Source organism: Tenrec ecaudatus, chromosome 5, assembly GCF_050624435.1.
Source record: "Tenrec ecaudatus isolate mTenEca1 chromosome 5, mTenEca1.hap1, whole genome shotgun sequence".
Classification (NCBI taxonomy): Eukaryota; Metazoa; Chordata; class Mammalia; order Afrosoricida; family Tenrecidae; genus Tenrec; species Tenrec ecaudatus.
In genome coordinates, this window is record NC_134534.1 from 112,986,710 (window position 1) to 113,013,511 (window position 26,802).

A 26,802-nucleotide genomic window follows, 5' to 3' on the forward strand; every position below is an offset into this window, starting at 1 on the left:
ACTGCGGTACAGTCCCGTTTGCTATGACTCTGACCGGGCACCGCACCCTGGAGGGCCCATTTTTTCACCCTGGAGGGCGAAGTCGGAGCGGGACACTTCTGTGAGAACACGCATCCGAGCCCGGAGACCATGAGTCATGTGACCTTTGTTTTCGGAGTGGGGAGCCACGGCACCCCAAACTGGGACACCTAGCGACCGTCTGTGGGCAAGGCAGGCGCCAGCTGCTTTCTTTCTTGGCTACATTTCTGGCCTGTTTGGAAAATTGAATGAGAATTATGTGGATCAAAGTTACATTAACAATATCAATAAAATGATTTTTAAAATAATAAAAAATAAACCATATGCTTAAGATACATATTTGAGGACTGACTCTTAGTCCCAGTTACAATCCTCTCCTGTTATCAGCAGTACTGTCTTCCCTGGATTTTTGGAAAATTAGGGGTTTTGTGCTTAACGGCTTTGTTCAGAAGGACACTTAATATCATTCTATATTTTGGTTATAAAAAATTAAGAACTTAACTATGATTTATTTTTACAGATAGAAGTCACCTGTTCATTATTGCAGTTGTTCAATAAATGTAAATCTGAACCCTTTTGGCGTTGTCAAGTAAACATTGAACTGCTGCATACTCGCATGGTGGGCAGTTCAAACCCTCTTCTTGGAAAAAATTGAAACTTTCGCTCCACAAAGGTACAGCTTTGGAAACCCTGTACAGAGACACTGATTTGCAACCCTCCACTGGGGAGGAGCCCTGGTAGTGTACATTATGGACTGTGATCTGAAATGGGGTACAGTTCGAAACCACCAGCAGCTCTATGGGAGAGAGACAGAACTTTCTACTCCTGTTGTTACAGTTACAATCTCAGAAACCTACAGGGGGTCACAATGAGTCAGCATTGACTCAGTGGAAGTAAGCTTTTTTGTGTTTTCTCTGGCAATGAGTTGATTTCTGTCCATTTGAGACTTTTCCTGTTAGCCCATTTGCTCTAAGTCTTGTGGGTGGGGGAGGGTGTTATAATAAATTGATTAGCAAGAAAATTTAGCAATCTACAAAAAAATCTAGTTGATTAAATAATTCAGGTCACTTACCCTTCTCATTTAAGCTTGACCCCCCCAAAAAAAACCCCAACAATATGAATTCTTATGTTTGCAGTTGAGTTAGACAATAGCAATATTCCAGTTGTTAAGGAGTTCGTCCATAAACATCCCTTGTGTGTCAGAATAAGCTCTATCCTTTTTCAAGGCTCTGACCTTTTGGAAGCAAATTTCCAGGCCTTTCTTTCAATTCTGGGTGAATTTGAACTGCCAAACCAGTAGTAGTTTGTGTACCCAGAGACTCCAACACCACCACACCACTCCCCGCAAAAAATTCTTAACACTATTCATGGTGACCCTGCAGGACAGAGTGCAACTGTCCCTGTGCGTTTTCCGAGGCTATAACTCTTTTACAGATGTAAAAAGCTTCATCTTTCTCCTATGAAGCTCTTGGTGGTTCTAACAGCAGTACAATGCATAATCTGCTGTTCCACCAAGGCTCCTCACCCAGAAAATTCCAATATTCATGTAAGCAACTAGAAAACACTCTTCTTTCAAGTAATTTATAGTTAAGATAAAAAAAATGATTTTTTTAAAAAAATCATTGTATTTATTTTTAAATATATGTATAAGATGCTGGCAATCCAAAAGTAAGTTCTTTCCCTACACAGCAACCCTTTCCTTCCTCCTTTCCAACAGAACCTTCATGTTGCTCAGAGATCCTTCTTTCTGATCAACAATCTGGGTAATCTAGTCTTTCCAGCTCCAGTAGTAGTCTAGACTGGTCTGACAATGTCAGGGACTGGATTAGGATGATGTATGTACCCCAATTCGCCTCAATGGATTATGAGAAGAGGTTGTCTAGATGCTTCCAGGGAGGTTTTTTCTCACTCTTCCAAGAGAACTTCCAGATATGACTCCTACTCCTTCCTGGTCTAATTGAACTTGGATATGAGATGGCTAACGTGCTGCATTCATTGTCATATGGATGTGAAGTCAGCAAGGAGGGGGGTGGGTTGGAGGGAGGACAAGGCCAAGAGAATAGCAAAGAAATGGAGCTGTGCGGTGATTATGTTAGTTCTAAAGTCTCTTTTGGTATAGCAATTACTCACTGAGATGCTAACCACGAGATCAGCAGTTCAAAACCACCAGCCTCTCTGAAGGAGAAAGATGAAGCTTTCTATTCCCCTAAAGAGTTACAGTCTTGGAAACCCAAAAGGGCAGCTCTGCCTTGCCCTGCCCTATAGGATGGCCATGAGACAGAATGGACTTGATGGCAGTGAGATTCTGTCTTTCCCAGTTTGTTATCTCCAGTTATGTGGTGTTACAGAGTAAAACAGTTTGAGGCTGGATTTTCTATCACTTCTATGAAAACATCTATCTTGCAAAGGAAGCAATTACAGCCCTTCTGTGTGACATCTTATAATCAAGTAAAGAAGGCAGATAATCAAATACATGGATAGGTTTGTACTTCAAGCACCTGAAAATCAGACTACAGTGACTTGAATAAAAAGAGAATTGTGTTTTTTTCATGTAGTAAGACCAGAGATAAGCTCTCCCTGACTGGTGCAACTGCTGGGGAATGACAAGGACTTGGACTCCTTCTTGCTCTCTGATATACTACCCCAAGCATGTCAATTTCCTCTTTGTAGTTGTAAGTTGGTTTCACATCTCTAAGCATTTTTCCCACACACAAAAAGAGGAAAGTAAACGGGATGGAGAACCAGAGAAACATTTCAGCTGAGTGAGGATTTTTGAAAACCTGAGCCAGAGTACTAACTCTGTAGGCATATACTTTTGAAGAGAAGATCACACTGCGCTCTAAATCATTTCTAGTCTTTATTTATTTGAGTTAACAATTTTAAGTCTTTATTGCTTTACCACTGAATAGTATCCAAGTTAGGTTCTTTTAACTACCAAGAAAGTCATCCTTTTGAATGGATTGATTAAATATCAAGCACTTGGCAACAACTGTTGTTAAATCTAATATTTTCTGTCACTTATAAAAAGGGCTTCATGAAAAAATGGAATTAAAAAATAATGAAGTTTTCCCTAAAACTTATGAAGCCCCCTGTACACAATAAAAATGCAAAGTTAAGAAGCATCCTAAGGAAAAGCAGCAAAAGTTGACTAGAGCGATGAATAGCGATCGACATTACTAGAGAGGAGATTGTGGTTTCTTACATATTCAGGAGCTATGCAGAGTAGTAAAGTGGATCGTGAAGCTAGTACACCTAATGTAACAATTCTACCAAGTCCCCAGATTGATGAATACTTTAAAAGAATGCTTAGCAAAAAGGTGATGTGGCTTACTCAAGGAAAATAGTTTTTCTTCTGTGCCTTTTCTCTCTGATTTGTCTATATTCAATATTTAAAATTAACTGCTTTAAAAAATCTTTAGTTTACAGTCTTCCCATTGCTATTAAAACTATTATTTTCTACTCTTTTTATTCAATGTAGACTAATCCATCTATATGTAAAGTTCCAACCAATACTAATCAGACAATAGCTCAGGGATGGCAGCATATCTTTAGTGAACACTACATAAGGGAAAGTGCAGGGGCAGTGAATTATGTAATGTGGCATTTCTAGCCAAAGACTTTAACTCCCACCAATAAACCTTTCCCCTCCATGGGTCTGGTAAGAAGATGGGTAAAGATATTCATAGGATTCACCTACCATCCTACTGTGTATAAAATGAACCCTCTGAGAAACAGGAGAAGATTGATATCATTATCAACAAGAGCCAGGAGTGGAGTACATCCTCCGGACCTGATATCCCTGTACAGTGAACTTCCTGGATCCAGAAGGAGCAGCAGCAGACCCAGGAGCCAGAAGATGAAGCAGAGTGGTGGACTTCCCAGCTCCCGGAACAAGTGAAGCTGAGTACTGTGGAGCAGGAGGCCAGCTTCTGGAGTGGAGTACCTCTGGGCACTTAAGTGGGGAAGCTGGGCTCCTTGATCCCCAGAAATAACACTGCATGCCTTTGGGCTGAGGGAGGCTTACTGGAATAGGGTGCTTTGGGGGACTTAGTTCAGGGAGCTTGGTCTGCTGATCTATGGAATTTGAGGCGATTGCCTCCAGATTTGGAATGGAGTGGTATCCCCTTTGAGCATTTATGAACATATCTGAAAGGACTTGGTAGCATGTTCTGATAAACAACTGCACCCTCAGCATTTCTCACTTGTATTGTAACCTATCAACTTCCTCAATAAACCCTTGAATTATAAATGCTATCTGTGAATTCTGTGTAACCATTGCAATGGTTATTAGAACCCAGTGAGGTAAAATAGTGAATAATAAATAATTAAGACAACACAAATGAGTAGAGAACATGGTTACATGTGAGAACCAATTGTTCTCAGATTAGAGTTCACAATTAAGTGTGAGCTAAAACATTCATATATCTAAGGTTTATATATATTTATAGTCTTCTTTAGAGGTGAACCTTCTTGCGAAATAATGTAAAATTAAAATAAGTAATTTTCAAGAGCGATTTGGTAATTTTAATAGTAATATCGTTTATCTAGCCAGTGGTATAGAATTTAAAGTACTAGAGAGAAAGGGAAGTGTGGTATGTGTGTGTGTGTGTGTGTGTGTGTGTGTATGAAAGCTTCTTAAAGTAAATGGAATGTTCACTTACACAGATTTTAAAACTTAAGTGACAAAACATTGCTTAATTAAGAGAACAGCGAGACATTGGAGAGATGACGATAGAAGATCAAAATGATGAACCTGACTTGAACTGTTAAACCTTGTCAGTTGATCCCTCCTCTGGTGTAAGTTGGGCCTGAACTGGTTTTTCAATACTTTCTGATTGTTTGTTTTTTATAGTGGGGTTTATCTCAGGTGTTATTTTGTCTTTGGGGGGTAGCCCTCTTGAATTTTTTGTTATATGTTTTTATGTTCCTCAGTATATGAAATCCAGTATTGATGAATTTATTAAGATAGCAGGTAGAAAAAGGGTTCCTGGGGGTTACAGTGGGGATTGGAGGTAAATGGGAACTGATGTTAAGGAGTTCAAGAAGAATATGTTTTGAAACTGATGGTGGTAGCAATTGCCCAATACTGATGTGATTGAACTATAGAATGATATATCAGGAGTGTCAAACTGGCGGCCCAGTAATTTTTTGTGGCCTGTGATGCTCTGAAATAAAATGAAAATAGAAAAAAGTTTATGGATAAAATAGCGCTTAGGGGAGATGGAGGCAATAGCATACACAATTCCCTCGTTTACCCTTTAACTACTAAAGATGAGTATACATGTGGCCCAGTGCCTTTCCTGGGGGCCTGTGGCCATGTATAAACACACTGACTCAGTTCCGGCGATATTTGGAAGCGATGTCTGCCACTCTCAGTGTCACGTAATGGAAACAGATCCCACTGGAGAAAAGGTTACAAAGAGCACTCTGGGGCTGGGCTGCTATGAATCATACCTAGCCGCAGGGCTAGTTAACGTTTTTAGAGGGAAGCCATGACGATTGTGCATCACGTTTGTCAGCTTTCCAACATTTTGTGTTTTTTACTAGTTACTTTGCTATATTTTTCAGTCACAACATAAGAGGTAAGTGAAAACTAGTAGGAGGAAAGCATTACCAAGTTTCGGGTAAAAAATAATAATTTTAGCTTTATAAATACATTAAGTACAGTGAGAGTTAGTCATAAAACAATAATTTCAATACTACTCATTCACTAAGGCAAAATTATTTGTTTGCAGAACTAAGACTTGTCAAAAAAAACAAAGAGAACAAGAAAATAGCAAGTATATGGTAGTTTGAAGTTGCTAATTATTGGGCTACCTCCACAGCAATAGTGAACTGAACCTATGTCCAATGACTTCAAAATCCATGAGCGTGCAATAACTGTCTTCTGCGACTTCTCACACTAGGGCATCTCAGCTTTAGGTCCAAAGGAGCATTTCAGTTCCTTTCATCTATAATGGGTGTGTTTAAGATAAAGTCTGTTTTACTTAATTGCGTTTTGAAATCAGGTCCTTCTGGTGTGACCTATGAAGAACGCTGTACACCTTACAAAGGCAAAATCTAAAATTTGAATATTCTAAAGAATGAGACAAGGATCACCAAAGGCAGAAAAGAAATTCAGTCAAAATGCATTATTCAATTTTTATTGAAAATCACCAAAAACCATTGTCAGGGTGTCTGTTAAAATAGGGCAATTCGTTTCGGGCCACGGGCTTTCTCTCCTGGAACAACGGCCCAGTTCCCGGGATGGTAAACGCTTCTGGGACTTATTCGAAGCCTTGATTGGCCACATGTTGGCACTATGCCAGGGTGGAGCTGGTTCCTCCACCCCCTGCTGAGGTCCCTGCAGCTATTCAGAGCCTGAAAAAAGTAGTATAGTGCTAAGCCTGGGCGATTCAAACAGCTCACAGTTAAGGAAGCTCTGCTGAATGGTTTGGTGGCCACTGAAGTGTGGATGTGGTGTTATATTGGCGAGATCATAGGCAAACGAGGCATCATTGGCTATGATGTTTGAAGACAAGTCTTTAACATCTGATTATATTTGGTTTGCTATTTGAGTTTTCTTGGACCATATGTGATCAGTCTACTCTAATAAAATAGATCATCTAAAATTCAAAAATAAAATAAAATAGGGCAATTGTGGAACAGTGCTAAATTGCAAGAATTATTTAGTCCTTTCCCACAGCCGTCAAATTAAATGAAAAGCTGATCCTTTCTGAAGTAGGGCCTCCCCTGAAGAACTGTTTTTTAAGATGTACAATAGGAAGCGATAAATGGATTATAAACTCAGAATTTAAACTCTAGCACAATAGGAAAGATGCCACTTTGATGACTAAGGTGTACCTGACCCTGGTATTTTTCATTCGTCTCATTATGCAGGTGAAAGCTAGACCACAAGAAAAGGAAGAGGGAAGAAGAATTTCACACATTGGAAGAGAATACACAAATAAGGAATATAGACAGAACAGAGGTGCACCCATGTTCATCACAGTGCAGCATTGTTCGTAACAGCAAGAAGACAGAAACAGCCTAAATGTCTATTGGTGGGAGAATAGATAAACTAGTATGTAGTATTAGTATTACATTCACAGAATAGAATACTAAGCAATGATGAAACTTGATCATCTCATGACATGGATGGATTTGGAGAATATTAAGCTGAGTGAAGTTATTCAATCACACATACATTATATATTAGTATACATATATTAATATGATAAAATAAATAATAGTGGTCTGATACACTTGTCCCTTTGTGATCAACAAACAGATATATGTGATTGACAATACACACACATATAGATAAGGTGGCAACCCATCAAAAAAACCTGGGAAGATATACACCGGGCACAACTTTCATAGCACGCACTTTTCCTGCTAGGCAAGCATCAAGCAACTCACTTTGAGTTAGTGCACCCAGCAGCATTGCCTGGGAAGGTTCTCTGGTCACAGTGAATTTTTTTGTAAATACAGTTTCACTTGAACCTTTTTTTTTTTTTTTGTGATGACCGATTCAAGAAAACAGCATGCAGCTGTGAAATTTTGTTTCCTGCTCAGGAAAAAATGCTGCAGAAACTGTTGTGATATTGAAGACAGCTTACAAGGACAGCGCTATGGGAAGAACTCAAGTACATAAGTGGTTTTCTCATTTCAAAATGAGGTGAAATCTCAATTGATAATAAATCTCATTCTGGATGTCCAGTCAACTTCCCAAACAGATGAAAATGTTGACAAAATTCATGCACTTGTGCTCAAAGACCAAAGATGGACCATTGAAGCGATGCGGAAGTTGTCTGAACTATTTTGGAGCTCTGTTCAGTGGATTTTCATTTAAGATTTGAGAATGAGAAGGTTCACTGCGAAATTTGTGCCTTGGGTTCTGACTGACCAGGAAAAAAAGTAAATGGGAAACATTGAAAGAACAGCTTGGAAGTGACCCAGACATTTTCCCCAAAGTCATTACTAGTGATGAAACATGGTGCTATTCTTATGACCCAGAAAGCAAACATCAGTCAAGTCAGTGGAAGATTCCATCATTACCTCAGGCCCCACATCTTGTCAAGTGAAATCATACATCAAGATGGCGCTCATTTGTTTTTTTGATGTGAGGGGGATAGTGCATTTGGAGTTCATTCCACCAGGTCAGACTGTTAATCAAGCTTTCTATTTAGGGGTTCTGAAAAGATTGTGTAACAGTGTGCGACAAAAAAGGCCTAATTTGTGGAAGATAGGGGACTGGTTTTGCTACAACAATGTACCTGCTTACGCAGCCATCTCAGTGTGCCATTTGGCAAAAAACAGCATGTCTCTCTTGCCCCACGTACCTTACTCACCTGACCTTGTTCCATGTTACTTTTTGTCTCCACGAATGAAGAGGAACATGAAAGGACAGTGATTTGATGACATAGAAGACATGAAGAAAAAAATGAGGGAAGTGCAGCCTTCCAAACATGGGTTTGAAAAAGGTTTCCAAGAATGGAATTGCAGATTTGATTAATGTATCAAGTGTAATGTACTCAATTACTTAAGTGGAATTTACTTCAAAGAGTACTTTGAAGATGATAAGGTTGTTTTGTAAAAAAAAAATTGAATACATAACTTTGAAAAAAAATTTTTTTGGTACACACACACACACATTAAAACACATTTCATACCAACCAAAAGAAAATGACTTTGATGGTTTCCAGTGATGAGAGGGGAAGAGAGGAAAGAGAAAGTAATAGACTAGATTCCATTGGCTCACAAATATATTTGGCCTACTCCTCCCTTTTCAGAAAAAAAAATCACTCATTGATCCCTAGCAAGTAAAAGACTTTTTTTATTATAGCCCATAATCCAAGATAAAGTGTAGCTATCTGCTTTTATGAGAAATTCTGGTGATGTAGTGGTTATGCATTGGGCTACTAGTTGAAAGGTAGGCAGTTCAAAACCAACCACCATTAGGGGGTGAAAGATGAAGCTTTCTACCCTGGTGATATAGTGTAGTGAAGATATATGTGTTAGGGAGAAACAGGGCCCTTCTGCTCGTGTGAACAGTTAGTCTCAGAAACCTACAAGGGCAGTTTTACTCTGTCCTATAGAGTCACTATGAATAGACATTGATTTGACTTGTAGTGTTCCTGGGTTGTTCCAGTGCCTGCCCAGGGGCTATTATCATCCACTCTGGGAAATAGTCAGCTAGAAGGTAAACAGATATTAACTTGGATGAGGGAGAATATAATATCCTACAGAGGGGCAGGGCAAGCTATTGAGACGTTGGATAAATGGTTGAATGTAAAACTGGTGATATGCTCTGTAAACTTTCAGCTAAATCACAATAGAAATAAAAAAAATAAACGAATACCCTTATGAGACTATAAAAGTGTATGTGCTTAGATGTTGCTAGAATAGATTTTAAATGACACATATTGTGTATTTCAAGAAAATGACTTCGGGGGTTTGAGAGCTTCAAGTTGGAGATGTGCAGAGCATGTTGTTGCTAGGTACCATCAACTCCGTTATAACTCACAGCAGCCTTCTGTACAACAGAACGAAAAGCTGCCTAGTCCTGAGCCGTCTTCATATTCTTACCTCCAAACCCATTGTTGCGGTGGCCTCGTGTCAGACAATCTTGTAGACAGGGTCTTCCTCTTTTTTAACTGACATTCTATCAAACATGGTATCTTTTCCCATGGATTGGTCTTTCCTGATAACACATCTAACGTACATGCAATGCAGTCTTGCCATCCTCACCGCTAAGGAACATTCTTTTTTTTTTTTTAGATTAAATCTGCATTGAATGTTTAATGAGTAACCTTTTCCACTTGTACATTTAACACAACATACCTTCTAAATTGAAACGCTTTTAGTTTTATACCTTAAAGTGGACATTTTCTGCCAAGTTATCACAAGGTGCATTATCTGAAGAATAAGGAAGTATTCTAATTTGTTTCACATAATGAAGTAACCCACAAATGCTGAGATATACATTCACAAATAACTTTCCTTTTTCATTTACATTCAAAAGATTGGTGAATCCAGAAGAATTCCTGCAGTCACTACATGGAGCAGACTGTATCAGTATTTCAATAGTTTATTCCAACCCATTTCTTCTTTTATACTCCAAAACATCTTCATTATGTTGCTTGATGAGATAGGCCCACAGGAAGACTGTGGTGCCCAAGGTCAGCCCAACCTTCAGCCAATCAGGTTTGCTATTTATCGGCTCATGAACGTAGAACTTCGACCTCGCTGAAAGACGGCTCAGACGGCTCGGGAGCCGGGCGGGGGTCAGCAGCCGGGAGAAGGCGCAGGACCGCGGGCGGCGCCATCTTGACGAGCGCTAAGGAACATTCTTATTGTACTTCCAAAAAGGCTGCAAACTCGCAGGTGGGAGTTGATACTGCAATCAGGAGGCAGAATTTTTTTCTCCCCAGGGTAAGCTCAGTTTTGCTCTTAAGACTTTTCTGGAAAAAGCCCACCCACATAACTTTAAGTCAACTGAGTATAGATGTTAGTCAAAGCCATAAAATACTTGCCTAGTAACATCTAGATTGTCTTTGAGTAACGGGATATGCTAACTTAGTCAAATGGACCAATAAAATTAACCAACACAATTATCCAGCCCATTTGGTGGCTGCTCAGGGAGTCAGATCCCATGTTAATGAAGTGCAGCATTTTTTTCAAGTCTGGAGTTGGAGATGCGCAGTAGCAGCCCTGATGTAGGGTCTGGATATTCCAGAATATGACTAGTCAGACACAAAGGTAGTAATTTTAAAAGCCCAAGAGACAATGGCGAGCTGCAGTGGCAGCTGAAGTGAGGTGGAGCAAGTAGTTTCCACCTATTCTTTGTTGCTGCCTTCCTTGAAAGTAGCAGTGAACCTCTCTGATTGAAGGGTCGCGCAGATTACTCTGGGCCAATTCAAGCAAACAGGAACTTTTTTGACAGCTTATGAAAGACTCAGGATGGAAAGGAAATTTGGAGTACCAGACTAGTAAAGGACAGAGAGTATAGTGAGAGTGAACATTACCCCAAATCACATCTAGAAGTGCTCCTAAGAAACTCTAAAGTCATTACAACTTACTTGCATCATTCTGTTCTACATCCCAAATCCCAGGAGACAGTATGGTTGGCCAAACCTAGGTCAGATACCCACCCTCTTGGGTATTAAGAAACCTCTTAAGGACCAAGATTTCGATCTCATTAAGTCTATATACAATAGGGACAGAAAGGCTACAAAAGGAAACAGGATGTTATTAAGGAGAAACTGATGTTTTGCCATTAAAAAAAATGCCCATTACAATTCACCTCGGGCTGTTCAGCATGCAAAAATGTATATTTAAAAAATATTCTTAGCATAATTCCTCATGAGAAATTCTTCTTTTCCCAGAGGGAAATAATGCAATTTCATTAGTTACTATAACAAAACCTAAGTATTTTTATATATGTTTTTGTTCTTAGATTAAGTCCCTAGAAGCAAAGCCTGACTGGGCATCTTGTACAAATGATTGGGGAGTCATCTCAGCTGAGGGGAGAGGACAGGCTATGGTAAGTGGAAATAGTGAAGCCATGATCTGGTCTCAGGTAAAGATTAATTTCTACCTAAAGTCAAAATTGCATGGGACACAGGAACGAGCAAATGATTCAGAAAAGGCATGATCTACAAGGCCGCCAATCAACTGAGATCATCTGCACTGTGAATTTGTGGTTTGAGAACAATAGCCTTGCTTCCTCTGTTTCTATGGAGGTCTTCCAAAAATTAAAGAAATAAAAGAAACAAACTCATCGCCATCCTGTCAATTCTGACTTAGAATGCCATCAGGATGACCCCCACTCAAACCATAGAGAACTGCCCCTATGGGTTTCCAAGGCTGCACCCCTCCAGAGGAGCTGCTGGCCTTGCAGTTAGCAGCCCAGCATGTGACTGACTATGCCATGAAGTTTCTGGGGCTTCCCAATTCATATGCCCTCTAACTGAGCTCAACTATCTCATTAGCTTATATTTCCAGTCAGTGGGTGAAGGGAGATAGTTGGACAGTGTAAGACACAACAAAATAACAATTTATAAATTATCAAGGGCTCATGAAGGAGGGGGGCAAGGGGGAGGCGAAAAAAATGAGGTGCTGATACCAAGGACTCAAGTAGAAAGAAAATGTTTTGAGAATGATGATGACAACAAATGTACAAATGTGCTTGAAACATGGATGTATGCATGGATTGTGATGAGTTGTACAAGCCCCCATAAAATGATTAAAAAACACAAGAAAAAAACATATTTCCAGTAGAGAAACACCACATAATGAAAGTAAATTAGTCTTTACCAGTTTTCTTTAAATAATAATTTTATTGGGGACTCTCATAACAATCCATATATCCATTGTCAAGCATGTGTCCTCATGAATCCTTGATAGAATGATTTTCATATCTCACCCAGTCCGCTGTCTCCCGTCACATTTCTGTTGTCAACCAGGGTATGCGTGTGGGGGAGGGGGGCATTATATGATTGGGATCAGTTCCCACTTTCTCCCTCCACCTGGTCTTTTCCAGTTTTATGTGGTCTCTTTAACCCCCAAGAAGCCCTGGTAGTAGGAGAGGTTTGGCTATTAACAGTGAGCAATGGCTCCTCAGGTAAATGAGGCTTTCTACTTCCGTCGTTAGTCTTGGAAACCCACAGGGGCAGAGCTGACATCGACTTCGACTTGAGGGCATTCAGGTTTTAACTTCCACGAGCAGCAGGCCTCCGTGGGAGAAAGAGGAGTGTCTACTGTCGTACACATTTTCAGACGGAGAAGTTCTAGTCTGCCCTATAGAGTAATTACAAAGCCTGAATTGGTTAGATGGTAGTGGGTTTGTTATGGATAATGGTCAAACCCTCTTAAAATTGCTTTCAAGGGTTTTCCTTTCCCCTTCATGTTTGCTAGGTGTCTTCTGAATGCAAAGGGCAGTGTTGGCTTTCTCCCGATATGAAGGGCCTTTCATCAGCAAGCTGACATGTAGCTGAGATAGTTGTGCCTATGTCTGAATCTTGATCTTAGCTCTCTACATAACTACATTTGAATGAAAAAAGTTAGTTTAGCTGATGATATAATTTCTCAGCACTCAGCTGTGGTCGTCCTTGACTAACTTGATCCCACTTCGGCTTTCACTGTTAATGGAAGTTCCTTTGCCTGTCACCTTGTCCACTATCTAGTTTCTAGGTAGGCTGTCGACCACAGCTTCTGCTATAAATCCACTCACTGGCGTCCTTCATGATCAATTTCATTTTCTATGAATTTTAAAGGAAATTCTACATGTGAGAAATCAAAATTGACTTCTTTTTTGACGTTTTCATTTCTGCTATACTTGAGTATATCATGTGTTCATAGGGGTACTTTGCAAGTTTTTCTCAAGGTTTAGTGAGAGGCGTTCATGCCTCTTCCTTCTCAAGGTCCTGTTCTCTCCCTAACCATCTCACTGAATCTTGAGTTCTACCACCTTTGTAAGCAAGTAGAATCCATCCCCAGAACATTTGCATTTACCACCACCCAGATTAACCATTTTATAGTTTAACTGAGCCTTTTCTCCTGTTGCTTTTTCTTGTGACTGGGAGTTATAACAGCTTGGGTAAGCTTATAGGTAATGCTTTTCATTCATTCATCTGTTGAGGGTAAATTTTGGGCTTTCAATAGCTGGGGAGTGCCAAAGTACTGGGAAACCCTACTTTTCTTGAGTGTTTTAAACCACATTTGAGTATTTATGGGGGGAGGTGTAGACTTATGGGTAATTTTTGCCTCTATATAATTTGTAGTTATTGGGTTCTGCTCTCCAGTCTGATGTTGCTCACCACTGCATCCTTAGGTCCAGCAAACCTCAGGAAGTTTTGATGAATTGATGTTAACGTGTATTTGTGGTCCTTATATTACAATGTTCCAATTTAAAATAATCTGAAAATCACCTACATTTTTAGTTCGATTGTAATTCAGTTGAGCTGGAGTGTAGCCCAGGGACTTTTAACCAGCATTTTTGGTTTTAACGAAGACTGAGATGCCCGCAGTGTTAGCAACAAACGAAGTGTTTCCCTTTTAAGTTACCAATGAGGAAACAGAATAGCTGCAAAACACAGTAAAAGTTTAATTAAATTACCATCAAGACTGATGTCTTGCATGGTTATTTTTGATAGCACTCAATGCTTTTAAATAATGGACAGAAGATTCCACTGATTGAGAAAAATCTCTAGCATAGGTTTACCTAGTAGCTAAAAAAAATCACCTGTCATGTTTGTGGAGTAAGTTTAATTTTGAACACTAATTACATAATGCATTGTAAAACCAACCATTGAAAAATGGCCGTCACTTTTTCATTTCTGTATTTCAGTGGCACCACTGAGCAAAGATTTACAACTACAGAATTCAATAAAGTTCAAGTACTTTTACATTATACTCAGAACAAGAGGCAAACTATGAAAACATGTCCATTAGTAAGGAAGGTTAATTTCTTGCTGCAGTGGCTGTTGGCATTCATTCTGCAAATAATTTTCAGGTAACAGCAAAAAACTTTAAAATCTCTTAAAATACTGGGATGTGTATTGAACAGAATTTTAAGTATTTGCACGACTTCCAATTTACTTCATCCTTAAATTGCCTGCCAATATTGACAATGCAAAAGTGCTCTCCCATTCCCAATGGACACTCAATTTTTCAATACATATTTAGTCCTCAGTAATTTTATGGATTCAAAGGAATATTTGTGAAAGGCACAAATTTAGTAAATACCCAACGTTGTTATTTACATACTTTGAACTTCTCCTGGGATGCATTTATTCCATAGGGGTTAAATTCACTCCAAGGGCTCATTTAGCAACTCTGGAATATACAACCCTCAGCAGTCCGAAGTCACCAACTGAAGATGGCCAAGGAATCGAAATGTGTGGGGGGAGACCACCAGTAACCAAGTTGATTTGCTGGTGCCAAGAATAGTTCGAGTTTTCAAATATGAGCTCTCCAGAAAATACAAGCCCCATCTTTCCAAGGGACCTTTGGTTCTATTACTGCTACCCCCGCCTTTCTAAAGTGTGCCTTATCTTGAAGCCCACTTCATATCCTTACATTATATACAAGTGCCAAGCTTTATTTCTGTACAGCAAAACCATGAATTCTGAAGATAGCAACAGAAAACTCTTAATAACTTAAGTAGTAAATTGAGACTCAGGTCATTATGTCAGAATACTTTTGGCAAACCAAGGATCCAAGTATTTGAATTGGGAGGGGGAAAAAAACAGCAAGTTTTTCTTTACAAATGTTAAAATCCCAATTCACAATTATTAGATTATAAAAGCGAAATGTTTCAATAGAATTTTACAATTTTCAATTAATCGTAGTTCAAATTGGGGCACACACCATATCTAGCATCATGGGAGTTTTTATTTGGAAGTGAACTTTTACTATCAATACAAATGCCGTTACTACACAAAAAACATCCACAGGAACTTTTTTGAATTGTTAACAAACATTTCCTACATAATTCAACATACAACAGAAAAATGGTACATCTTTCAATTTGCATACAATGGAAAAAACAATATATATATTTTTACAAAGTTTAACTAAGACACTAGCAAGTTGACAGTTTAAGTCTATAGGTGAAAAATTATCTAGTAAAAATAATCAGTATTTATTCAGCCATTAGTCACTTCCACAGCCCAGGATTATTCTGATTAATAAAACTTGTTGCCAAATCAGGCTTATGTATATATACTTTTACATCACTACTCAATTTGTAGTACCTGCTTCCCTATCTGGGTTGTCACTAACAGAATTGTTGCAAAGTAGAGCTAAGCATTTGCAAAAAAACAAAAGCAAAAACCCACAGGCTTCTTATAAGCATGAATATGTGTGATGGATTCCTCCCCCCAAAAAACAATGGATGTTCAAACCAAGTCACCAGCACGGAATTTGCCAAGATATTTTGCCTATGTCCAAGGAGATGCACTTATATCCAATCCAACAGAGGAGCTGAAAATCAAACTTAATGTTTAGTTTAGGAGCGAGTTGGGGTGTTAAAGCCATTTGAAAAAATGACTCAAAAAATGACCACCAAAAATAGGTTCACTAAATTTATTTTAAAAATCATAAAACGTTTCTTACAAAAGAGCATTACATTGTGCACGCTGCTCTGAATTGAATGCCAGGGACATGTGAACTATTGTTATCGTTACTTTTCCTCCCTGTTCCACCCCCCAAAGGTTACAGTGACCACAAAAGCAAGGTGTTCACAATCATTACATGGGGGAATTTGTTTTAAACCACCAACAATGAACAACAAAAAAAATAAAAATAAAATTCACTCACTCTGCTGTTTCAAAATTTCAACGTTAGTTTTTGCACACCCTCCCCTCCCACCCTGGTAAGGAACTATAACATTACATCTGGTGAACAGCAAAGATTTCACTACACCTCAAATGCAGAACACCTAGGAAGCAGAGGAATGTTGGCTTTTTAAACAGAAGCAGATAAAAAAAAAAAGATGCAGGACTCCTTCAGTTCTTCACTAGTCTTAGAAAAACTTTCCAGAATACTGCTTCACACTATAAAAAAGAAAAAATATCTTGCATTAGAATCCTTCAACATCTGCATACTGCTTCACACTATAAAAGAAAAGAAAAAAAAGTACGAATTAGAATTTTTGTTCGTAATACCTCAATCAACATTAAGACAATTTCAATGCTAAATCAAAATGTCAAGCATGTCCATTATATTTAGAAAACATTAGCAATTATAAATAGTGCAAAATTTAAAGCAATTATAAAAGTTAAGACTTTAAAACAAGAAAATGAAACAAAAAGTTGTTAATATTTGATAGAAAAGACAAAGAAATGCGAGTAGTGTGAAAGCTGCATTTAACACAGCACCAATCTATTTGTCCTGTAGAGACATGGCCTGTGCCATATGGCAGACTGTGATTTGTTGTCAATTTAGTTATCTAAAAACAACAAAATCACTAGTCTTCCACACAGAACTGACCAACATCCACTGAATCTTCTTTATTTTCTACAGGCTTTGTATAATTTTAACAAGTGGTTTTGGCAGCAGTTTTCACCAGAGAAATGGAGAAGTTTGCTTGGTTAGGGCTTCTTCCAGCAAGATTAGTATTGAATATCTTCGTTTAGTAAGAAAGCAGAAGAAAATCAAGGCAAAGCTATTAGGATGTTTAAAAGTTAGGTGCCCCACCCCTCAAAGGGTTGAGATACCATGGCTTCTAAAAGAAAAATCACCCCAGAAGGAAAGCCTTAAGATTTTAGTATTTGTTAAGTTATTACAAAATTAAACAAACTGACCTGTTCTGCAGCAAATACTGTGCATTCTGTATCTGGTCCTGTGTTCCTGTAATGGTAATGATCCGATCTTCAGACCCTTCTAAAGGCTCATCAATTTTGATTGAAGCTCCTGACTCATGACGAATTTGTTTAATCCGCTGACCACCTTTGCCAATAATAGATCCAGCCAACTTTAAGAAGTAAAAAAATTAAGTTTAGCATTTTGATACATCAAAATTTAATCACTAGCACTTTAAAGACAAGGAATATTGTTACTTCCTCAAGTGGTTTTATTATCCAACACCCCAAAATTCAAGGCCTAGATAAAAACCTGTACTTTGTCCATTAAGATTTCTGTAATGGGCTATTTAGTAACAAAGATATCATCTATTAAGACTCCAGAATGGACACCTCTTACTGATAATCTCAATTTTAACTTTTAAAGTATCTTCTATGAAAAACCAGGGAATTTTAAAGAAATCTAATGGTTAACTCTAGGGAAAGGTTAAAGATACTTACATCTTTGGGAATAGTTACTTGTGTAGTAATAATAGGTCCACCAAGATCACCATATGATCCACGACCCCCTGCATAGGAATAATCTGATTTAAATAATGAGCATCAAATTCACTTAGAAAGTATGAAATTATGTTTGATTTCAACAAAGGAGAAAACTTACCATATCCTGAGCCACCCTAAAAACAGAAAGAGAAAAATAAATTAATTTGTCCTCAAATTTTCTCAATTATCCCAATATACTCATGAAACATCCCCAGGTCAACAAAACAATGTTCTTTCCAAGGCCCCCAAGTTTATTTATTCTAAGTTAGTTTGGAACACAACTCTTGGTAACAAAGCATGAAACAAAATAACCTATTGACAAGCAGGCAGTATACAGCTTAACTAGGTATTTTTTTAAATTCTTAAAACTGGTACTTATATAACACATTATGACTGGAACATGCAACACTCAACCTGTGGTTCGTAAGCCATCTGCCACTCTGATGGGCTCCAGGTATCTATTGCAGAATCCCAAGTTTCATCAGCACTGAAACCAACCTGTTAGAGGAATAGTGCCATTTAATATACATTGTAATTATTTCAATTTTAGCTATAATAAAAAACACCCATTTACATTATTTTACCCCTATTAAAGAACACCAAATGGTAGCTATCTAGTATTTATTTTGGGGGGGGGGAGGAGCAAAGAGAGTTAAATTCTTATCTTCAAGATTTAACAATGAAGCTTTACGATCCCGGATATCCCCTAAACAAAAATTGTTGGTAAGTGAAGGCTCTTACCATGCCATCATATCGGTCTCCAGGTCTCCCTCTTCTGTCATAAGCCATTAGATCCCTGCAAACATAACACAAGTTATAATCTAATCTATGCCACAGTTATCAAATTAAGGACTACCCACATGCCTACATCATGAAACGCGTTGATGAAAACAAAACTTACCCGCCTCTAGGTGGTGGTGGAGGAGGAAGAGGAAGATTCCGAGCACGGCTACCACCCCGGCCACCTCGTCCAGGAGGAGGAGGAGGAGGTCCTCGACGAGGGCTCATATCATCATAATCTCTTCTAGATGGAGGCATGGGACGCCCACCCCGACCAGGAGGCATTCTGTCAAAACCACCTCTTCCCCGCATGGGGAACCCCACAGGCCGTCCACGGCGATCATCAAACATCATTGTAAAACCACCATAATCATAGGTTTCATCGTAAAAATTGGGATCATAAGGTTGTGCACGTCCTTTGATGGGTGACTAAAACAAAAAATACAGTACTAAATGAAGACAACCAAAACACAACTCTTGGTTCAAGAAACAAAACCTTTCAAGTACTATGTTTTCCCTAGGAATTATCAAATGAGTTAAGGTAGGAGAAAACAGAATAACCAAGAAATTGGGGAACCCCCAAATATATTACTTTTATAGGTCCTAAATAATGAGATGAGCTTTGTTGCTCAGGAGGAAAACTGCTTATTCATAACCCTTAGAACTTTAACTCCATCCGCATTTTAACAGAAAGAGAACTATGCACATACCACAGGGACCCTTGAAGATAGAGGTACTAAAGCAGTTTGTGATTCCTCAAATGGATTGAAAACATTTTACTTGAAGCATTTCAAAACCTTCCACTTGCCTTTTATATTTGAAACTACAGCAGTGAATGAGATCAATTTGTGTTCTATAGAGGCAAAAGTAAATGTTCTAAAGATACCTCAGAGATCAGATCAAGGATGATCTTTATGCACTCAACAACTCTATCAGGTTTCCCTCCAATAAGAACAACTCTGTCAGTAGAATGAGGGCAGCATTCCTGGAAAAGCTTGATTGTTGTCTGAGTATTCTGCAATGAGTTAACAAAGAAAAACTATCAGATAGCAGAGGAAACAAAGCACCAAAAAAATATTTAGGAAAATTAAAACTTACACTTCAATTTACCCCTCCTCCCACCAAGAAATTTAAAGAGGGTAGAGTCTAGCTTTGGCAAGGTATGGAAATTGACAAAAACTTTTATCTAGTACAGCCAAGCCTTTTTATTACCTCACTAACAAAGATGATAATGCTTAAACAATGGGGTTGTTACGGAAATCATAGTCTTAGTGAATCCATTAGATGGGGAAGGGGGAGAAAGGGTAGTGTCCTGTACAAAATACGGCAGGAGAAACAAAAGGTGCCATTACCTCACGAAGCTCTTTGATTTTAGCACCTTTCACCCCAATAATTCCTCCTGCCAAACTCTGATGAATCAACAGTCTCAACTCGCAGTCAAAGTCGCTTCCTTTATAGTGTTGGTACTGCAGAGGGAGATTTATAAAACTTTAGCCCAAAATTATGAATCCCCCAAACACACTTATCTGCTATAAGCATAATATACTGTTGCAGTGAGCAACCTGAATTTATATTTCAATAACTTTACCAGTTATGTGCTTATTATCCTCAATAGCCAGGCCCAAAAGGGACATTCTGCACCACCTTAAAAAACTATTTTATTTTCAGGTCCTGCAACACCATACCCACACTGCAGCCATTTAGCATGTCGCTGTTACCACAAAATTATTATTAACATTCAAATAACACAATAAAAATGACTGCAAAGCACTTTGCAAATGTAGTTAATTCCCACTGCAGCATGGAGCAGGGTCAACATGAGCTGTAAGAACATCCATTTATTGTGTTTTAAGGTTTTTCTATAGAAACGGGAAAAGTACACTATGTTAAAAATAAAATTGATCCTATGGGCCAGGCTCCATACTTCAGTGGGGTTCAATGGCACTATGACATACATTTAAGCATTCCACAGCATCAGATTCGAGCGGGAGCTGGCTGGTTGCAGTGGGTGATGGCAACTGCAGGCCCTGAAAGTAGAAAAATAAGAGTAATAGGTTAAGTGTCTAGTGTGATCAGGCTATTGTCGCATATATTGGTAAAGCTACTATAACATTTAAAATCTATTACTACATAAACTAGTCTACAGTATTTAATGTTTTTTACACATTTAAATGGTCTAGCATTAAAACACTGTCTAAGAGCAAAAAATTCTATCCAACGCACCCATTAATTTCATTTATTTCTAAAACAACTGAGACCAAAAGTCCCCTTAAAACCAAATCTTTTAAAAGTACATGACCACAAATAGCTATTTACATTGAGTGATTAATGCAAGCAAAGGGATGCTGTACATTATAAAGGTTTTACCTAATGCCCCCCACTCCATTACAATTCAATGTTTAAAATCATTGCCCTATATGTGTATATATATATATAAAATTATGAGCCTACCTCTTCTAAGGTAGGGATGATTTTCTTCAGAATCTCTCCAATTGTTTCAATGTCAGCACTGATACTCAATATGCTGTCAAACATCACAAATATCAGATAGTACAAAAAAGGTGGAGAAGAAAAATGAATTGTTTGTTATCAGCAGCCATATAAATTCTTTAGAGAAGTAACATACATTTAATATTCCCCATTTACAGTAGCCTATTTAGTTTTTTTTCTCACATGCATTTCGCTTTATGCCCAATACAAACATGGTAACAATATTAGGAGACTTGCAGAGACAGAGATTATGGGCTTTGGAAGGGCTCAGATTAAGTGGGCAATAAATCGACCAGAACCGAAGCAGAGTTGATATTTATGTTCCCCGCCACCACTAAATTTAAGAATATCCTCGCTATTACAGTGGTATAACTGGCACACCTTCTCTTAGGCAAAGTGGGGGTGAGGGGGGTGAGAGGGGAATATGCGAGTGGTGAACATTTTATCTGGAGTAAGGTTATGGATACCAGTTAGAAATTAGACCACTAATGGGCTCTGCAAGAAAACAAATACAAATGCAAGACAAAACAAAGACAACACAATGACAAGTGAAGGAAAGTGAACCAGAGTTAGCATTTCATCAGAAAAAATTATGAACAGGCAATGTTGGGAAGCAAGGTGGGCCACAAGACAGAGCGAGAGACTACTTTGGTAACAATTTGATTTACAATGCAGCAAATATGCAACACTTGAAGCTGTGCTCCTTCCATCGAAATAAAATTAGTGGACCGTTCGGGTGGGCAACTCACGGTAAAAGTTCAGTGACAAAAAGACTTAATGGGGAAAATAAGACAGAAACTTGAAAAACAATACACCGTCTAAAGGGGATACTATTTAATTATATAAAAGGCAGGTAATAAAATACATTTCTCTCTTTCTAATCAGGCAGTGAGGCATAAACTGTTGGGACATACCGCTCGGGGCCACTGCTGTCTGGGACTGAAACACTGGCATTGTACTGCATTGGTCATTGGCGTTCGTGGATGTTGGCATTGGGCATGGGCATTCAATCAGTAGTTGTCAAGTATGGTACCCGTTTGGCAACGAGCACATTTTTGGGCATAGCCAACCAGGGTTTTCACATGGGCGTTCAGGGGCGGATGGGCCAACGTCATGGTGGGCAACGCAGGGGTAAGTCGATCCAGTACATGGGCAACGGAGATATATGGCCAAAAAAACAAGGAGAGGGAAAAGGGGGAAAAGCAATAAATTTTAATTTAATACAAACTATACTCATACTCTCAATTAATGAAACAAGCTTACGTTGTTCTGAAGACTAACACAATACTGGACTTCTCTGTAGCTGACTGTGGCTTAACATTTAAGGACCTTAAAATGATGGTCTAGCTACCTTCCTTTAAAAATTTTTTAAAAACAAGATGTTTCAGTAGCAGGCTGGCTCATGAGGGTAGACACAAACCTGTCAGACTCAAAGTGTACTGAAATTCTAGAGGAAATGGGGATATTAATAACCCAGATTATTATATAAGATATCTGGATTAAGAGGAGAGAGGTTTATAAAAGACAAAACAAAAAATCCCACACCACCAAAAAACTCTTAAGCACTCAAAGATTAGTTTGGTTTCCTAGAGGTTTAAAATGGACTCCTAGATCCCAACAGGCAGGTTTGTAAAATTATAAACAAATTTTCAAGTTCAGTTTTACAGCAATCAAGAGGAACATACAAAGATCTGCGACCGAGAGAAATGAAATACTGTCAAAATAAGTATCCAACACAAAGTTATTATTTGCCTAAATTTTAGCAAGAACATTAAGAACGTGTATACTGAGATTTTAGTAAATTTGATGTAGCCAAGTCCTATTAAATGCACGAACATCGGTGGATGCCAATATTAATGTGTCTAATCACAAGAGTCAACCCACTGTATAATATGAAGACTCAAACCACAGGCATTGAGACACTTTTCCAACTTCAAGAATATGTTCCTAAGTCTATTCTCTATTTAAACCATGCAACCTCAATATTTCTTTGTGCTCCATGTGTAAGTTCTCAAAGAACAGAGGGCTTTCTATCAGTCACGTGCAATTGTTTTCAGCAACAGACTAAGTGACCCATATGTGGAAAATGCAGTTGCTAAGGGGTTTAACAGCGTGTCAACATTTCTAATTCAGATCTTGCTTGAAGAGATTATTTGGTGGAATACTATAAAGGAAGAGGTTTAACACCTCTCTACAATTTGGGGATTGGCAAACAGTAAAAAAAGGGTGAAGAGGGGCGCCATATCTGGAAGTCAGCTATGTAATCAATTATTACAAATGGCTTGTATCTAGACTATTAAATGATTCTTATGATTCAAATCTTTTAATTTCTAGAAACATGTAACAAGCTGTTTGCGTAGTAGTTTAAACGCTTTAATACTTACGTCTGTACGAAGAGCCTTAATATTCTTGCCTCCTTTTCCAATCACTGCCCCAGCATTCTAAAGGCAAAAACACAATTACTTTGTTTTCCTCTAAATTTAGTATATTTTTTGTTCTTAGATTTAACCCCCCCTGAAATTTTAACCTTTCTATTACAGGAATTAAGAGATTTGGGGCTATTAAAACCATCAGGGCAAATTCAAGACACACGAAATCCAAAAACACTTTCTTTGTACGCATCCTAAATTGTACTTCCTTACATCCACCCGCAATTCTCTAATTCATCACTAATAATGAGTTTTAATATCTCAAATGCAAGCAGAGGCAAAACCAGGTCTTTACATCTGTCTCAAAGTTATACAAACCTTTGTTTTATTTAAATCTAGAAATCTTTGAAGACTTCTCAAAGTACCAAATAAGAGCCAACCTTAATTTGTTCCAGAGTCGAACACATTTCCAAATTATCAATAATACTAAAAAGTATACCTTGCTCTGAAGCAGAATGCGCAGTTCAACCATCTCATCAGTGTTCCTAGATCTTTTAAATGCTTGTTCCTCTTCCATATCTTCTGCTGGGCGTTTACCTATTAAACCAGCAGTTAAGATTTTCAATAAAACTGATGTATTTAAGAAAGGGCACCTAAGACTAATTTAGCTTTTGATTTTTAAAAAACTAACGAAATTTAACTCCTTTCTGTTTGCCCTTTAAAGCATCTACTAAATAATTTAGGTAATAAAATACAGCAAACATGCAACTGACAAGTAATTTCAGGTTATAACACTAAAAATTACCTATGTTAAAACCTAAGTATCAAACCACATAGGTGAGAACAAGGAATAGATTGGAAATTTAAAAATCACACACACACACAAATCACTAATAAAGTCTTACCAAATTCACCATTGGTTTCAGTGTTGGGGAAGGTTTCTTCTGGCTGTTCAGTTTCCATTTTCCTTTATTAAATGGGTAATCTGTAGAAAACAAATAAAGCAGCTAGTACAGTTGGCTTAATGGAAGTAAAGTGGATGCATCTTGCTAAGGATCAAGGCAAGCAAATAAACGACAGATTCTAGAACGTACCAGTTATATATCCTTGCAGAGCAGAACTGAAGTGTTCTGGGCGGGACCAACAACTGACACCCTAGCGCTGCAGTAGCCTATAAAAACCAACACAAATCAGTTTTGCTTTTCTTGGGTCCATTCTTATAACAGAATACTAATTTTTAATCACAATACCGACCCGTCCCTAACAACTAAGTAGATATTTCTAAAACTGGATTCTTCATTTTAGGACTACAAACGCCAAAGGCTTGCCTTTAAGTAAAAAAAGGGGGAGCCGAGTAAGCATTAGCTTTTTAGCTATGGGAAATGAATTTCCACCACTGTAGCCAGTTGTTTCATTACAAAGTGTTAACAGTCTCACATTGTTTCTTAGTAGGCAGCAACTAGACTGATGTTGGAATTTCGTATCCACTTAGGCTGATCTTAAAATTTCCAGAATCTTGGTAATTTAATAAATATAGAGGCAAACACAAGCCATGTCCAATAACTAGGTCTATTCTCTTTTCAAAAAAATCTATTATGTAGTGGGAGTAATCTTGCCTACCACTAATGGGACCTATCAGCCTCACTATGGATACATTTTAAATTTGGTTCAGAGAAATCCCATTTAGTGCACATATGTAGAAAATGCTAGATTCTACAAACAGGTTGGTGATGGGGTTCAATCCACCTTTTAGACGCACTTTAGGAATATGAATTAAATGCCAAGTGGCTACACGTTGTTAAAAAAAACATCACCCAAACCAAGGTAGCATTTTCTGCAGTACTCGTCTATTAACGTTAACGTTGGTCGTTCGAGCAACTCTAATGACCAAGATTATATTCTACTGGCGTATTACTCTGTAAAAGCCGTAAGTCGGTGAAAGACTTAGATACTAGAGTATAGAAAAACAGCATCAGGATGTTAAGACTAACGTTGAGCCCCTGTTAATCCGCTATGCCTTCCCACCATCCCTCCGATCTCGCAAACCGACGAAGTATGGGCCTGGGCGAACACGCCCAGCCTCGCTCGGAAACCAGGATCGCCAAGACGCCGAGTACCGTGAGTTGTAAAAGGGCTAGGCGATCGCAGAAGCGCCGCACCTCTCCTCACCCCGAGCCGACGGGAAATGGCGGCCCGCGTAATGGCGCCTACGTGCTACGAGGCGGAGCTGAGCTCAGACCCCCTCCCCCACCCACCACGCGGTCCCGGGATCTCACCCCCATACCCCTCCCCCTCCGCGGAGACAAAGCCTCCGCTGCGGCGGGGGCCGTCCGATATCCCGACTCCCGCCGCAGGCCTGGGAGGTGCCGGTGCGGCGGGGCCCACACAAAGGGCGACGCCGCCGCGTGAGGTGGCTGGCGGGCAACCTCGGCCTTGCGGCAGCCAGCCTATGCCCTTAGCGAAAAAGGGGCCTGTTCCCCAAGACCACGTAACGGCCTCTCACCCCGAAGGAACCTCTCTGGCAATCCTCCCCGAGCGCGTAGCACAACGCGGACTGCAGAAATGCGCTGGGGGAAATGGCGGAGGTGGGTGGGGGAGGGGAAAGGCAGGCAACGTTTCCTCTCTGGGAAGCAGTCAACCACCAAGCGTCCTCTAGGACGGCCTCGTTCAAGCGCAAAAACTCGCTTCTCATTCTCGCCTCACAGGCAGTCCTCCCGGCTCCGCTCCTTACCGCGCGAGGCCGTCGTCCCTTCGCCGCCGCGCCGCGTAGCCTCAGCCGGTCACAGCAAGACAGAGAAGGAGCGCAGGGCCCAGTTCCCCTCCTCCTCCCGCCTCAGCGCGCCTGCCCCGCTGCCCCTCCAGATTGGCTGCCCTGCCTCAGCGGTGGCGCGAGGCCGAAGAGATTGGCGCAAAGCCGCGTCAATCAAAGCGCAGGAGGAGGTAACGGCCCCGCCTCTCGCAGGCACCTCCCTTCGGGCTGAGGCCGCCAAGGGCCCAGCAACACTGGGCTAGGAAAAAGTAAACGCAATCTTTCCGAGAGGCCAAGCCCTCGCCTGAACACACTAATTCCCAAGCCCCGGTAACTCCAATTACCTAGAGACCGCGAACAAACGAGACGCGAGCTAGACGTCGAGGTCGGTGCGGCAACGAAACAGGATAATGGCGTCCGCAGTGCTTTCCACTGGAGCGCCCTCCTCCTTTCTCGTTCGCGCACTCCACTAGAGGGTGGGGGAGTGGAGCATGGTCTCGCGAGATCTCAGGCCGATTCGCTCACGCGCCCGGGAGGGAGCTGGGGCGGGGCGTTTTCGAAGCTG

General features: G+C 39.6%; 1 protein-coding gene and 1 pseudogene across 6 annotated transcripts; both read right to left on the reverse strand.

Annotated features, from left to right (window-relative positions):
* Window positions 1-10,013: 10,013 nt before the first annotated feature.
* LOC142448901 (NADH dehydrogenase [ubiquinone] 1 subunit C1, mitochondrial pseudogene) lies at window positions 10,014-10,328 on the reverse strand (annotated as a pseudogene).
* A 5,747-nt stretch (window positions 10,329-16,075) lies between these two features.
* Window positions 16,076-26,726, reverse strand: HNRNPK (heterogeneous nuclear ribonucleoprotein K). 6 transcript variants are annotated; one of them, XM_075549844.1, is made up of 17 exons: window positions 26,582-26,726; window positions 24,583-24,659; window positions 24,394-24,473; window positions 23,988-24,085; window positions 23,504-23,560; window positions 22,034-22,077; window positions 21,081-21,153; window positions 20,585-20,656; window positions 19,982-20,095; window positions 19,516-19,644; window positions 18,751-19,058; window positions 18,591-18,645; window positions 18,264-18,347; window positions 17,968-17,983; window positions 17,808-17,890; window positions 17,310-17,479; window positions 16,076-16,619 (listed from the first exon to the last, which is right to left on the reverse strand). In XM_075549844.1, the coding sequence occupies exons 3-17, from the start codon at window positions 24,449-24,451 to the stop codon at window positions 16,586-16,588; spliced, it is 1,395 nt and encodes a 464-aa protein (XP_075405959.1). In that variant the 5' UTR covers window positions 24,452-24,473; window positions 24,583-24,659; window positions 26,582-26,726; the 3' UTR covers window positions 16,076-16,585. The 6 variants fall into 6 exon arrangements, with proteins under 6 accessions (XP_075405959.1, XP_075405961.1, XP_075405958.1 ...); XM_075549846.1 differs by lacking the exon at window positions 26,582-26,726 and adding an exon at window positions 26,220-26,369 and having other exon boundaries at window positions 16,076-16,559; XM_075549843.1 differs by lacking the exon at window positions 26,582-26,726 and adding an exon at window positions 26,220-26,368.
* Between the last annotated feature and the right edge of the window lie 76 nt (window positions 26,727-26,802).

Bases quoted from the DNA above. Each gene is read 5' to 3' on its own strand.
- HNRNPK (XM_075549844.1), bottom strand. From the start codon at position 24,451: ATGGAAACTGAACAGCCAGAAGAAACCTTCCCCAACACTGAAACCAAT. The intron at 19,645-19,981 runs GTAATGGCACCT...AACTCATTGCAG, and splicing joins AAATCAAAGAGCTTCGTGAG to AATACTCAGACAACAATCAA. The intron at 16,620-17,309 runs GTCAGTTTGTTT...TTTCTTTTATAG, and splicing joins CAGTATTTGCTGCAGAACAG to TGTGAAGCAGTATGCAGATG.